Here is a 14,373-nt window from a genome sequence, read left to right as displayed (position 1 = left end):
AAGTTTTTCATTCAAGTTCTGTTTAGGTTACCACTAGCTGTGTGAACTGAGATGCCAAATCACAACTTCCCTAAAGTTCATTTTCTTTGTCTATACAAGTTGCTATCATAAATTCTTCCCCTACCTTGTATTTCTTACTTCTCCCTTCAAAGTCATCCATTCCTCTACACTCTTTTCTCTGCTTTTACCAAGAAAACGCAAATATTAGATCTAAAAGATCTTATAAGGGGAGAGGGAAGAGAGAGATAGGAGAATCAAAACAGACACACAAAAGTCACATGGGAAACTAGTATGATGAGAAGCAAAACTTATGAGTAAGCAAAAGAAACCTATCTGCAGAAAGGAGATGAGGAAGGGGGTAAGAAGGAATAGAATATGTGACTTGAGTTCCTGGCTTTGTAGTTCCTAATTCCATTTTGAGTAAGGTTTAGTTGTATGCTCCTGCGATGGATGTCTGATATCCATGAAATTGCCTGTTAAGTCTTTGTAATATCCACACCCTTTTAAAATTTAATCTCATGTAAGTGGGTTTCTATTTCTGCTACCTATTCATTTATAAATTATACTTCTCAAAGACTTGTGTGCATTAAATAAATTAATACACCCTGATGCCCTGCCTGGTGTAGCTCTGTGGATTGAGTGCGGACCTGTGAACCAAAGGGTCACTGGTTCAATTTCCAGTCAGTGCACGCATCTGGGTTGCGGGCCAGGTCCCCAGTAGGGGATACATAAGAGGCAACCACACACTGATGTTCCTCTCCCTCTCTTCCCTTCTGTCTAAAAATAAATAAGTAAAATCTTTAAAAAAATTAATACACCCTGAAAGCATTACACAAAGCTAAGATAATAATACAATTTATATTCCTCATAAGGCTAACATAAAATTAACTAGAATAATGAGCATGAAAATATTTTTGAAATTGTTAAACTTTACAAATATAAAATGTTAATAAACTAAAAAATAAAATTTTAATTTTGAGATTTTAAATATTATGACTATTCTTAAGTAAGAATTTGCACTTGGGCAAATGGAATAAATAAAAATTAGGAACCCATTTTGAGTGGCAGAAACCCGAAAAACTTTCTCAATAGTAACCAGCGTTAGCTTAGAATATTTGGAATCTGATGTCTACAACATAATTTCACATACTTTAAATTCATAACAGCAGGCACAAAAAATTAAAAAGAGACTGGCAGATTTTTCAGCATATGATCACAACAGATTTGGTAGCAGGAGAGAACTACTGCAGACTGTGACTTATGAATGTTTTTAATCTGAATATTGCAGAACAGCTCATACTGGGGCCAAATTTCAGTCAAAATAACATGTTCCTGGACTCCATGGATACATTTTCAACACACAAGTTTTGCAACCAATTTTTACAAATGCAGAACTCCCTTTTTAATGGCAGCAGCTATGCATTTGGGGTAAATCAACATAACTGGATTTATGGGACCTTAATATTCATGTTTCATAACTACCTTTGAAATTATGGTATACAAAATCAGGCAGGTGGGAGATAAAAGAAATACTTAAACAACATACAGGACAAAAAATACTGAGGATTAAAACATGATGTAGCAACTCTACATTTTTTAAAAGCCTACTTAAATAAGGAAGTACAATGACTGTTTTAGTTACTGGTTCCCCTTTTCTAATAGTCCATTCTACTTTTTAGGCTTCAGCTTGGTTCCACTATTGCAAGCTGTCACTTTTGACTAGAGATGGAATAAGGCCAAGTACTACACAATAGTAGCTTCCTGCTCTGGCCTCATCTTCTAGACCACCCCCAGGCCAAGGCCTCTCCACAGATGCTGATCCTACCAACCCAATAATCCAGGAGCAGTCAGTTCACAGTTATGGCTGTGATCCTTTGTTTTTTATACTCTTGGCACAGTCACCCTTCAACCTCACATTCCTCATTTTTAATGACTTTATGGCAGTAAGGCACCTCTAAACTTCAATCAAATGCTAATATGAAGGCAAAGTAAAAGAGAGATGCACATAGAAACTCAGGGATTAAGTGAGAAATGTGCCCAACTTCTGTCAAAATATAATTCAGAAACAGATACACAAAAATACAGAATAGAAAGCTCTCATTAAGCACTATTAATCCAAACAATCCTGTTATTACAATTTTGCATACTTATGATTTGCACTGATACTGCCTAACTCAATATAGTCTTCTCTTTTGAGATAAACCTAGATTTAGGTTTGATGTGTCTTATCCCTGAGACTAAAGTAGGAATTTAACATGAGTAAGTTAACACTGCTCAGGAATGGTTGTTTTTTCCACCTTGATTAAGTCCACAGAATTATGGCCCTAAGTGTTCTGAAATCCTCTGAAAGGAGCTTCAAAGGTCATTCAGTTCTATTCTTATTCAATGCTCAGAGGACTTCCAAACTGGCAGCACTCATCCAACATGGCCTTATTAGCCGAAAGCCAAACCAACAAAAAACAAACAAATCATACAAACAAACAAAAACCACCACCCCAAACAATTCTGTTACTTGAGTATTACACTTTTTGAAAGAAAAATAACTAGGAGCAGCAAATAGAACCTGTGCTTTTCCCTTTGGGAAAAAAGGTGTCTTGTGAAAGATAATATACCACAATAGGGTTCTGCATCTTTCCTAATATCATTTTCTTAAAATAATAGTTCAAGAAGTCACCATGGAATCTTATCTAAATACTCTACTTAAAAGGGGGAGAGTGAAGAATGAACACCACTATGAATTGTTCTGTTTCACACTGACCATACCTTGAATGGACAGTGATAAAGTTTATCTAGCACCAGCCGCAGAGAGAACAGCAAGAGTTCCAGAGAAGACAAGTGAGACAGATTGTTAAAAGAAAGAGGCCCGGTGGTGGCAGAGTAATGACCAATGGTTGCAGTGTACTGTACAAAAGGAGTTTAAATTAATAAGATCTTTAATATATCATTTTATTTATTCTTCATAACAACTCTGAGGAAGATAGTATGGTTATCTTATATATGAGGAAACCATTTATTTAGAATACTTTAAGCTTTCCCATTGTCACAAATTAACAAAAAAGCTAAAATTTTAAACCATGTCTTGCATGAATTGGCTTCAAAATTCAGGCTCTTAAAAATTATACTAGACTGATGATTCTCTAGGACAAGACTCTAGGGAAGACTCAATCACTTAGCTGCTTCTGCTGTATTACAAAACCAATGCCACTGTATGCAGAAAATTTTGTTATTCTCTTACTTCAAAATTTCCAATGATTCATATGGCCTACAAGATAAAAGCCATTTAGTAACTGCACTTAGCAATCATTTCCCTTTTTCACCTGACCCCAGAATACTTACTTACCTAGTATGATGTCTACTATTCAAAATCCAACTCTGTTTTCTAGCTAGGCTAATATCTACTTTCCCCTAAATCTACTGATCCCTCGTCACTGATCACGTTGTCTCTCCCGTCAAATGTCTGCCTTAGCTTCCCCATCTTTCACTTCCATCTCCATTCAATTTTTACCTCCTTCATCAGACTTTAACCATTTCAATCTTTACCAACTTCTTCCTTTGTATTCTGGAAGCCTCCACTATGTATTTCATGACTACTTAAATCAAAATATTCAAGGAAACTGTTTTTATACAAGTTCTTGTCATAGATTATAATAAATGACTTTAAAAAAAGATATCAACTTTTAAAAACTATTAAGCAACTAGCAGGATGTTGTGAATGGGAAAACCACAGAATTTAAATAACTGTTAAATGAATAGTCAGTTGGGATGTTTCCAAGGCCAGACATTAAAACATTTTAAAGGTAAATCTAAGGGAAGTAGAGCCTAAGCATAAAATTGCCATTTAAAGATTTCCTTTTTTAGGGGAGAATTGAGTGAGTCAACAGTGGAACACCAAGAGCTCTAACCCCTTCTTCTCTGCTGTGGATCTGTTCCTCTTATCACAACTACAATGCAGATGCTCTCATTTACATATGGGAGTACAGGTATGTTCCACGCCCATGTCCTAATAGAAGATGTGCTTCCATGTTTCTTATAAATTCCTACCGTGCATCTATCTTAATATTAAATTTAACCATCATTGCAAAAACAAGAAAACTAATTTTTATATTAAAAAACAGCAAGTTTGCTGGGTAGTTTCTGGAAGTCTGTTTTATTTTTAGTAAAATTAATGGTAGGGTAGTAATTTGATACCAGAAAGGAAAACAAATAAGAGAAATTCTGGGACAGAAACATTTACATAACTACACAATAAATCCTGGACCAGGTCAAATTTCCATTTCCTCTATAGGAATTTTATAGCTTTAAAATGCTCTGAAGTGATAAATCTGTTACTTTGAACTAAAGTGAGATAAAGAAAAAATCTTTTTTCTACCCACCAAAATAATGCTAACACAAAGTTCTGTTTGTTTCCTTCTGTAAGCTATTAGCAGTATCATCTCAGTACCCCAGGGAATAAATGTGCTTTCAAGACAAATTATTACCAACAAGATTTTTAAACTTTTGTCAGTGGCTCACCTACGTCAAATATTTAATTTAATTCAAAACACAACATTTGGCTAGTAACAAACAACCAGTTAACTGTTTACCTTGGCTAATTGAGGGCTGTATTTCATCTCACATTATCTCAGCTTTTTTGTGAAGGAATTCCAAACTCCATAGGACAATAATAAAAATTTAAAAGGAAATAATATATTATCTGTGCTATATATATATACTCCACTCCATAAACTACTGGTAACTTATCCTAGGCAATCAACTGAACTATCTTGAGTCACCCAGATGTGTTGAGCAACAACTATCTTAGGAATATTCTGAAATCACAGCCAGTAAATTTATATAATCAATGAGGGAAAAATTATGGATCAAAATGAATTATAACTGGGAAATGAACTTTCTCACCGAAGGACTGCAGAATGATGAGATATGCAGATCTGATAACAGTTTGGACACATGCATTAACTAAATAATGTAAGACTCTTCTCTGTTCAACTCTTTGGGCAATATTTACTGCAGGCCATAAGAAAATACTAAGATTTGCTCCACCCATTCTTTGTCCTTCAATCAGTAATTCACAGTACAATAGCATTATATCTAATGTTTACTAAGGTAGTTCAATTCCTATATTCTATAATGATACTCTATAGTGTTAATAGCCTTATCTCCAAACTATATCTATCAGCTTATTACAACCCAGAACTTCAGACAGGATCATTCCTCTAGATCTTGGATTATTCTACCTTATTATAGTGAAAATGCCTCACTACAATGAATTTTTAAAACACAATAAGGTGAAGTATAATTTTAAACAGGTATATTCTGCTTCAAATCTCTAATGGTTTTAAACTAGTGCCCTTTGTACTTATGCCTCTATTACCTTTAACAGCAAAGAGGCCCTAGCCAGTGTAGCTCAGCTGCTTGGGCATGTCCCACAAAGCATAAGGTCACTGGTTTGATTCCTGGTGAGGCACAAGTCCAAGTTGCAGCCAGGTCCGGGTTGGGCCGAGTGCATGAGGCAACCAATCAATGTTCTCTCACACATCAATGTTTCTCTCTTCTTTTTCCCTCCCTTCCCTTCTGAGAGTAAATTAATAAAATCTTTCAAAAGAAAAGATTGTGATCCCTGGGAAATACTTGACATAAAGCAGACTAACCCAACATAATTGGTTGTCAGTCATGTACAATTTCTATATCCTCTATGAAGCAACGAACCTGAAAACTGTAGGTGTGCATGGCCAGTCGCCAAAATTCTGGACAAAATGATTTCAAAATCATGCTAAAAGTTAATTATGAATGGTTTTTTATATGAATTTGATTAAAATAGAAATATTTAAAATTTCTGTCATCACCATCCAAAGTTAAGCAACAATACTAAAGAAACCATAACTCAAACAACAAGCCCAAAACTATAAAATGCATCTTTTATTTGTTTTTTCTTCTCTCTTCTCAGCTAGATAAAAGGTAGTAGAATCTGTAAAGTTCTCTCCTACTTCCCCTCTCTTTTCTCTTACCCCTTAACTTCAAAGAGAGTCAACTGTAGCCAGGCAATATCAGGAAATCTAAAAGGCGGAAGCAGAAACTAATTTATGTACAGAGGAATGAAAAAAAAAGAAGTAAAAATGCCATGGTATGCTGCTTCAGTTGCTAATATACCTTGATTTTACTGTCTATAAGATAGATGGTGGTTTGGTTTTTCTGTTTATTCAACTTTCTTTCCAAATTAAATTACAATCTACTGAAAATTACAATCTATGATGGCTCAATCGCCAATTCCCCAACTACATATCACCTAAAAAACTGGCTAAATCAGCTAACTTAATACAAGCCATCTGATATTCAATGCATTGAAATCATTCAGAGATATAAGTGTAGGACTAAAATCAGTGACCTAAAACTGAAAATATTGGTTAATTCTGAGGCATCGGTTTCCTAATCATTACTTTACAGCATATTATCATTCTGATACATTAAAAAAATAGAACTGTGCAACTATAAACTAAAGTGAGCTTACTTCCACAGAATAAAATGCTGAGAACTCAAGCAGGAAGATGATAGATGGAAATTCCCACTACAAAAAAATTTCATTAGATTCACAGCAAAGCATCATTTGTGGGAATTTTTAAACCAATATTTATGTGCGCTCATCACTGTATTCAAAGGCCATTCCCAAAGAAGACTTTCCTCATCATATTTAATAAAGTCTATAATGGACAATTAACATCTGTATTCAAAGAAACTGTCTCATAAAGTTTAAAATAGAAAAACAGGGAGACCATTTATAAAACTTGTTCAATTTTCTCCAAACCCTTCTGATTTACATGGGATTACCTAAGGTTAAGATACATTGAAACATTACTTACAAAATCTATGCCAGTAACAGCTGCCATGTTTAAGATGCCAAGGAATTTAATGTCCTGTTTGGACAACTGGTTAGAGAAAAGCACTCTAAAATAAAGAGACTTTAACTATATTAACTCTAAAATTGTTTCCTTTACCTAGAGTGTGTCCATATTTAACAAATTCATTTAGCTAAATATTTTTGAAAAAGTAGACTGAACCATCTTAGGTCTCTGGAGTAAATTTTTATTTAAAACATTACAGCAGGAGTCTATTATGTATATAGATTTTTAATCTGATTAAAAATACTAAATATAAAAATGAAAACATATATGAAAAGCTGTACTGTAAACTATTACTCCTAAAACTGGTAAGAAATTCTAGAGATATGTTGGATCCTAAATAAAGTGCTCTTATTCTTTCCAATTTCTAAGAACTGCAAAGTCACATAATTTCTGAAACACAAATGGTTAAAATGTCAAGTGAATCACATTACCCTCTAGAAAACATAGCATCCCTTTGGGGTCATATTTACCTATACTGGCAGAGCAATGTAAGCAGCTAACCAACACAGATAACCATACAATTCACCAAAACAAGTAAGAGTAGCTCTTGTACTCTTATTTTTAATAAAATGGTAACACCAGTAGCTAAAATAGATTAAAAATATTAATCCGCCCTGGCTGGTGTAGCTCAGTGGATTGAGCGCGGGCCCACGAACCACACGATCGCGGTTCGATTCCCAGTCAGGGCACATGCCTGGGTTGCAGGCCAGTTCCCAGCAGGGGATACACGAGAGGCAACCATACATTGATGTTTCTCTCCCTCTCTCCTTCCCTTCTCCTCTAAAGAGAAATAAATAAAATCTTAAAAAAAATTTAACCCCCCCCACAAACCTATAAAATGTTAATATTCTTACATTTATTATAATTTTTAATAAACATATTGCATATTATTAGGCCATCTAGCAAAAGGGCTTATTTTTAAAGTAATTTCTACACAATGATTTCACATCTCAAAATCAAATCCAAGCTGATACTTCCAGAGTGCTTGCTAAGACTCACCTAGTCTGATTGCCACTAAAAGAAATAAATTACAGTTAAAGCATACAGTAAGCTAAACACCATTTACAATTAAAAACAAAACAAAACCCAAGGAAAAAGCTGTAACACCTCCCCTATTAAACTGGTACTTGCTATGAATTTTTGGCTACATGGAAAGAGCAACAACTAACAGGACAAAAATGAAGCCATTTACTGAAATAAGAAAAATAATGTGAAAAGACCAAAGCACGCATATGTAGATGTTAAAATAAGAAGTAACATTTAACTAAGAAGACTATCTCATTCTGGAAGATCTAATAGAAAAGGCAAATAATTAATTCCCTAAGTATTATAGCCCTACACGCAATAAATCACTGCTCATTAACTCCAGCACATGTTCTTCCCATAGAAATGAAGCCTCTGTGTTTTATTATTGAAAAACAGCAACTATTCTGAAATAAAATAGGACTGACTCTCAGCTCCATTTAAGAAAAAATCAAACTAGTTCACTTACCCTTTCCTTCAATGCAATTATACTATATTATTTTAAACATACAAAAGAAACCTATAAAATATATAGATTTAATTTTCTCTAAAATCCAAATATAGAAAACCAAACTTCTTTGAAAATTTTACCTTTACTCTTTAAAAAAATAACTGATAGTTCACCAGAAATTTAAAACATTTAGCTGACAACTTTCAATGTATTTCTTCACGTGATTTAAATCTAAAACCCCGCTAGAAAATGCTTTTCCAATTAAATGTATTTGTATTTTAATTACAACGATTAGGACCTAAAATTTAGAATGTGAGCTATTCAATTCATGACAGTCTAAATGAATATGCCCACTTAAAAAGAAAATGAACTACTGATATGTATGCATGTAATAAACACTAATCTCATTTAATTACATTAATTCACCCAATTCTTAACTTTTGAGCAGGAGACAAAGATAATTTATACTAATATTTAACCAGTTATTTTCTAACAATGAATGTTATTTAAATGGCAGGGACTTTATTTTTGCTCATTTGTGTATTCTCATTGACAGAATGCTGCATGGCTCATAATAAATTCCCAGTATATACTGGTTGATTGAATAAATGAATCGTTTATCCTATAATCAAAATTTATTCAATGCACTGAACTGCATTCCCTGGATACCTCCATGTTAGCTAGAATTGAGCATTTAAAGGAGTATCTGAATATTAGTGAAGGATAATGAATAATTAATTTTCGAAAGGAACCTAAAATTTCTTACCTGGTAGGGCTGAAAGGCACTATCTTCAGTTAAAAAATCCAGTTGTTTATCTACAAGGAATTCTACCGCAGTGATAGAACTGGGTATACTTTTTTCAACCAAGGGTTTGAAAACCTGGTGAGAGAAAAAAAAGTTCTAATGGTTACTTTCTGGGTCTTACCCTAAAAACACGAAGGGTATATATAAATACAATATATTACTGTCATTATTATAATCGCTTTAGGGTACCAATTAATAGTAGTTTTCATATTATAATCCAGGGTAATGCATTATCCATACAATACAGTTTGTATTTATTAAAAAGGAGTAAAGTAGATTTATAAAAGAGGATGGAAAAATTCTAATATATTAAGCCCCACTTTATTTTTAAGGGATTCAATGAAATATACATGTGTATAAAAATGTCTGCTAAGATTAAAGGAGAAATTGCTTCTGAAAAAGTAAATTGGGCAGAACATATTTACCCCACTCTTTAATTTTTTTTTTTTAAGTAACAGAGTAGGTAAAATTTATATATGTAACTTGTTTCTTAGCTCTCTCATATCAAGGATTTTTCAATGATCACGATGCATCTGGTCTTTTAACTCCGCCCCACGTACTACCCACCCCCGCCCCTGTCCCTACCCAAAGCACAAATAAAAATCCAGCAGCTTCAGTTAAGAGCCGCGTGGGGGAGGGGAGCAGGAAAAGAAGAGGGATGTAAGTAGTATTACACAAAACCCGTCTTTCAGTAAAGTCTTTCCAGATCTCCACTACTTAAAAAAAAGAGGGGGTGAGGGGGGTTAGAATCCATGTTCATTTGATTATTTTAAAGACTCATCTTTTACATAAAGGATTTCACCATACCTTTAGGTGGGGGAGGGAGTGAGAAAGGCTGGAGACGAAGAGGAAGGAAATAAAGGTATTATGCATGCATTTTGTTAAATGACTATCACCCTCACTTTCGAAATGGAAGCAGTCTGTATAGAAACCAAGTGTCTTATATTCCTGATACTGTTCTGAAACTAAAAATTAAAACAAAATTCCACCATCTTACAAACAGTTCCTTTACTATAAAAAGAATGTTAAGTTTAAAAAAATAGAATTAACCAACTCAGTTTTTTCATTACTTGTATGAAATGAATAAATTCTTGCTACAAGGTTAACTTACGTGACCAAAGCAGACAGTAAAAATCCCCAGGAGATCCAAAAGCCGTTGTGTTTCCCCCTTCTCTTATTATGTCTTAAATGTAACCCCTTGCTAACTGGAATAAATACTCCAAGGGAAAACTTTTTCAGATTGTTGGTTTGGAGTGGCTTTTAAGGAGTTAATTTATATATTTATGAAATTCCTTTAAAAAGATTTGGATTCAATTCATTGAGGAACCTCACAAAAAAGCTAAAACCAAGAGAATATGAATTTAAAAGTACACCTTATTTCTACGTTATCCACACTGTGAAATTAAAAGTAATATCCTCTTTCCTAAATTAAAACATGAAATAGTTCTTACATTCCCACTTAAATGTTCAGTATTTATGATTAAAAAATCGAATCACACTAAGATCCTCTCCTGTCCTGGTGCTAACCTTTTAAGTTAATTGTGCTACGCATGCATCGAAAGTCTTTTTATTTAGGTTAGAAATTCCACTTTCAAAACAGGTAGTCCCCCCATTATGTTGTTACTACTGCTGCTATTTAACATTTTCATTTACCAAGACTAAATTCCTCAAATTATCATTTCATAAAGTCCTATTCATACTTTTTCCTAAAAAGTGACTCAAGTTTTTAAGTAACTCAAGAGCCTTTATTTTATTTAGACTCTAAAATATCTACCACTTTGTGACATTGACATGAAATACGTAGCATTTTCATATTTTGTGTTTAGTTTTTAGTCAACCAGAAAACATTGGAACCTTCTGCAGAACTTTTAATCTTTGAACTTTAGCAAATGCTCTATTTCTTTTCAAATAGTACTATGTCAGGTCAACTCATGAAGGTTAACAAAAAGGCCCACAAAAGGTATTATCTAAATGACTAAGAGATACGATTCAATTAAGAAGCATTTGAAAAAAAAAAGTAAACTTCTCCTTCTGAGTGCCTCTTTCTTACGCAAATAATACAGGTGTTTTGCATTTCCTATGAGACCTAGTCATTTCATAACATGAAAAACATTCTTGTATAGACAATCTCTCAGAACTCTGCCTTTTAAGGTAGGTCAAGAGTTCTATGGATAAATTTGAACAGACCAACTTATAATTTAAATCACTGAGTTCCAAAAAAAATAAAGTTAAGTTTCTAGTCCAAAATTAAAACAAATTTCTCATTATAAGGTAGAACACAGCTACCAGAAAGGTTAAAAGACTAATTTTATAATGTTCTATTATCAACATAAGAATACTTAAACAATTATGTAGCTATGGAGGTCATAGGTATGCCATCCTTCTTAAATAGAAAATAAGGCCACAACTTGCAAATTTTAAATGTGTAATTATATTTAAACTACAAATATGTTCCCACCAAGGTCATTCAATATATTTTTAGTACTTGTTAAAGATATATACTTCAATACAGTTTAATGAGAAACCCTGAAATTGTATGACCGGTTCCTACTTTATGAAAAAATTTCAAATTTTCAAACATTCTAAAAACATTACTAGCTTAAAAATGAAACAAATGTTTAAAAGCAAATGCATCCTACAGCTTTTATGAGCCTGTACTAAATATTTCAATGGTATAGGTGACTGGAATGTAAAGAAACTAGAACTCATGCATAACTAAGTAAATGAAGACTGTAAAGATATATCATTCTATGAGGAACTTCCATAGCCTAAGGGGAAGAAGCAATGAGTTTCCATCTGATGAAAGTCACAGTAGAGTATGACCTTAAGAAAAAAAAAGAACCCAAACCCCTATATTTCCAACTGATTAAAGCCTTTGAAAATCCAAATTGAAATGATTAGATTAATAATTATTTAATAATATTTATGGTGAAACAATACTTTTCAATTTTATCACTGAATTGAAGAGTTCTTTTAAGGGTCTCTGTCAGTGTTAACCATATTTTAAAAACAGTCTATGGCCAAAATAACTAACTTAGTTGAGAGCCTGCATTTTTGGTAGGGCCTACCACGCTATAGGAAGAATGCTTAGAACAACTGTATCCTGTTTGGGGCTCCATGCTACACCACATTCCATTAACATGAGGAAGAGGCAAACAGATGAGCCCTACTCAAAAAAACATTTTTAAAATAAATCAGCTACAGCTCTCCATCATAACTCAGCTGCTCAAACAAACCATGTTAAAGCTCACCACTTAACATTTAACTGGGAAATCATGGAGTTTATGTCTGCAGTCTGAGTTTCTAACAATCTCCAGTTAACATTTAACAATTTATTTTCCAAGTGAAAAACATGAGCTCATTAACCACAAAAATCTGGTATAAATCGTACTAAAGGAAAATATTGAAGCAGAAAACAATCTAAGTAACATTTTAGAAGTTAAAAAAAGAAAAGCGGAACTGGAGTGACTTGAAAGAACAAAGTCCAAATTCCCACCCAAGCAGGTCTATTGAAAAACACGATACTGTTAGCAAACAAGTTGGGGGTGGGGATGAGAATACACCAGACAAAAAAACCCTTAGAAATCACCCCCCCCTTACTTAAAACACTGTATTCTAAAAACTCTAATCTGAAATATTTTTCTGTAAATAGTTACACTCTAGTTCTTAAATAATCTTTTTACAGTGTTATGAAATTACCCACACCTTAAACCTCTTTCTTAAACAAACGAAATAGTTGAAAATTCATAAAACTAAGAACACTAAGACTAGATCTATAAAAGGCAGTGACCTTAATTCCTAAGACTGAGAAGCAAAACCAAATGTAAATTAAGACAAAAGAAAAAGGAAGCAGAAAAATACAAACCGTACTTTGTTCTTGAGAATTTTAAAGTATCTTTAAATCTCAGAAATCCACGACCCGGCTCTAAAGGTCAAGAAGTATAGCTGATATTTCCATTTTGTTCTTGAGCAGTATTTTTAATATATCCTAAATACTGTTTAAGTCTTCAAAAATCACAGGCAAATGGCTCTCAAACCAAGCATTTCTGAGATCACTTGCAGCGTCGTCATTGTATAGGAAGAAAAGCCAAGACCACAAAACGAAGCAGAGGCTGTAACCTAACAAGTCTCTGACGAGCAAAGGACGATTTTCTGTCTGCTCTGGCTCAACTCTGGCGGTGATGAGGGTTACAACTCGCTCTTTGTCATCAGCAGTGTGGTGTTAAAGCCCAAGAAATCCTGCAGCTGAAGCACTACTGCATCCTTCGATCTGGGTCAGGATAATTTCTCTTGAGGTCGCTTACATAACCAGTAAGATACTCCAAATAGAGAGAACAGCCATCCATCAGCTAGAGAAAGCCTTTCCCACTGTACTCTGCGTGGAAACAAACTGCAGTAGCTTCCAACAGTGCAGACACCCAAATGAGAACGACTACTTGGCTTAGGGCACACTGAGAGAAGGGAAGAGGCGGTGCTCTGTAAACTGTAACTAATCCCCGTCACAGGTGCTGATGGAGTCACTTCCAGCACGAGTCACATTACTGGTGATTACTCATTTGGCTGCGGCCATAGAGACTGGCTCATAATTTTAACAACAGACAAAGACAGACTAGTGGCTAGACTGAAAGCTCAAGTTTACTGTCTCCTTAATAAAGCGAATGCAAATGTAAAGTTTTTGCTTTCCAGATTTCATTAACAAGGTGAGAAAAACAAGTACTACATAAATATCTCTCAAGTCAACAAAAATGAAACATAACTTTAAATCATCAAAAATACTTTCAGTGTTTAGAAGTAAAGGATTATTTTTAGTATAATCATGTCTCCTTAAAAATACTGATATAAACTTCAGGGAAAAGGTCATTTTTGAGAGCAACAGTCTAAGTGAAATCAAATGGTAAAACCAACAATCTCAGAGGAAAACAAACATAATAATTTTGGCAGATTTTTAAAAATACTGAAAATTTTTCATTCATTTAAAAAACAATTTAATATAACTTGCTGTTATAAAAGCCTACAATTTGAAAGCATAAAATATGTATTTCTGATGGGTCATCTAAAATGTGCTCTTAACTTCTTTCTAAACTGGAGTTACATTGCCTAGTATGGCAGCCACTAGCCACACATGGCGACTGAGCACTAGAAATGTGATTAATCTAAAATAAGATGCTTGCTGTATGTGTAATACATACGCTAAATAT

At 33.8% G+C, this 14,373-nt stretch overlaps 1 protein-coding gene across 3 annotated transcripts in view; it reads right to left on the bottom strand.

Annotated features, from left to right (window-relative positions):
- JMJD1C (jumonji domain containing 1C) overlaps window positions 1–14,373 on the bottom strand; it is a 242,047-nt gene that overhangs the window by 81,464 nt on the left and 146,210 nt on the right. For all 3 annotated transcript variants that reach the window (XM_037062686.1, XM_037062682.1, XM_037062681.1), the window contains exon 3: window positions 9,137–9,250. In XM_037062686.1, the coding sequence (XP_036918581.1) occupies window positions 9,137–9,250 (114 nt within the window). The remainder of the gene's footprint in view (window positions 1–9,136; window positions 9,251–14,373) is intronic.

This window comes from Sturnira hondurensis, unplaced genomic scaffold (genome assembly GCF_014824575.4).
Source record: "Sturnira hondurensis isolate 20B ecotype Veracruz unplaced genomic scaffold, ASM1482457v3 Scaffold0014302, whole genome shotgun sequence".
Lineage (NCBI taxonomy): Eukaryota > Metazoa > Chordata > Mammalia > Chiroptera > Phyllostomidae > Sturnira > Sturnira hondurensis.
The sequence above is the reverse complement of the archived record's forward strand: the minus strand, read 5'-3'. Positions and strand labels throughout refer to the sequence as shown.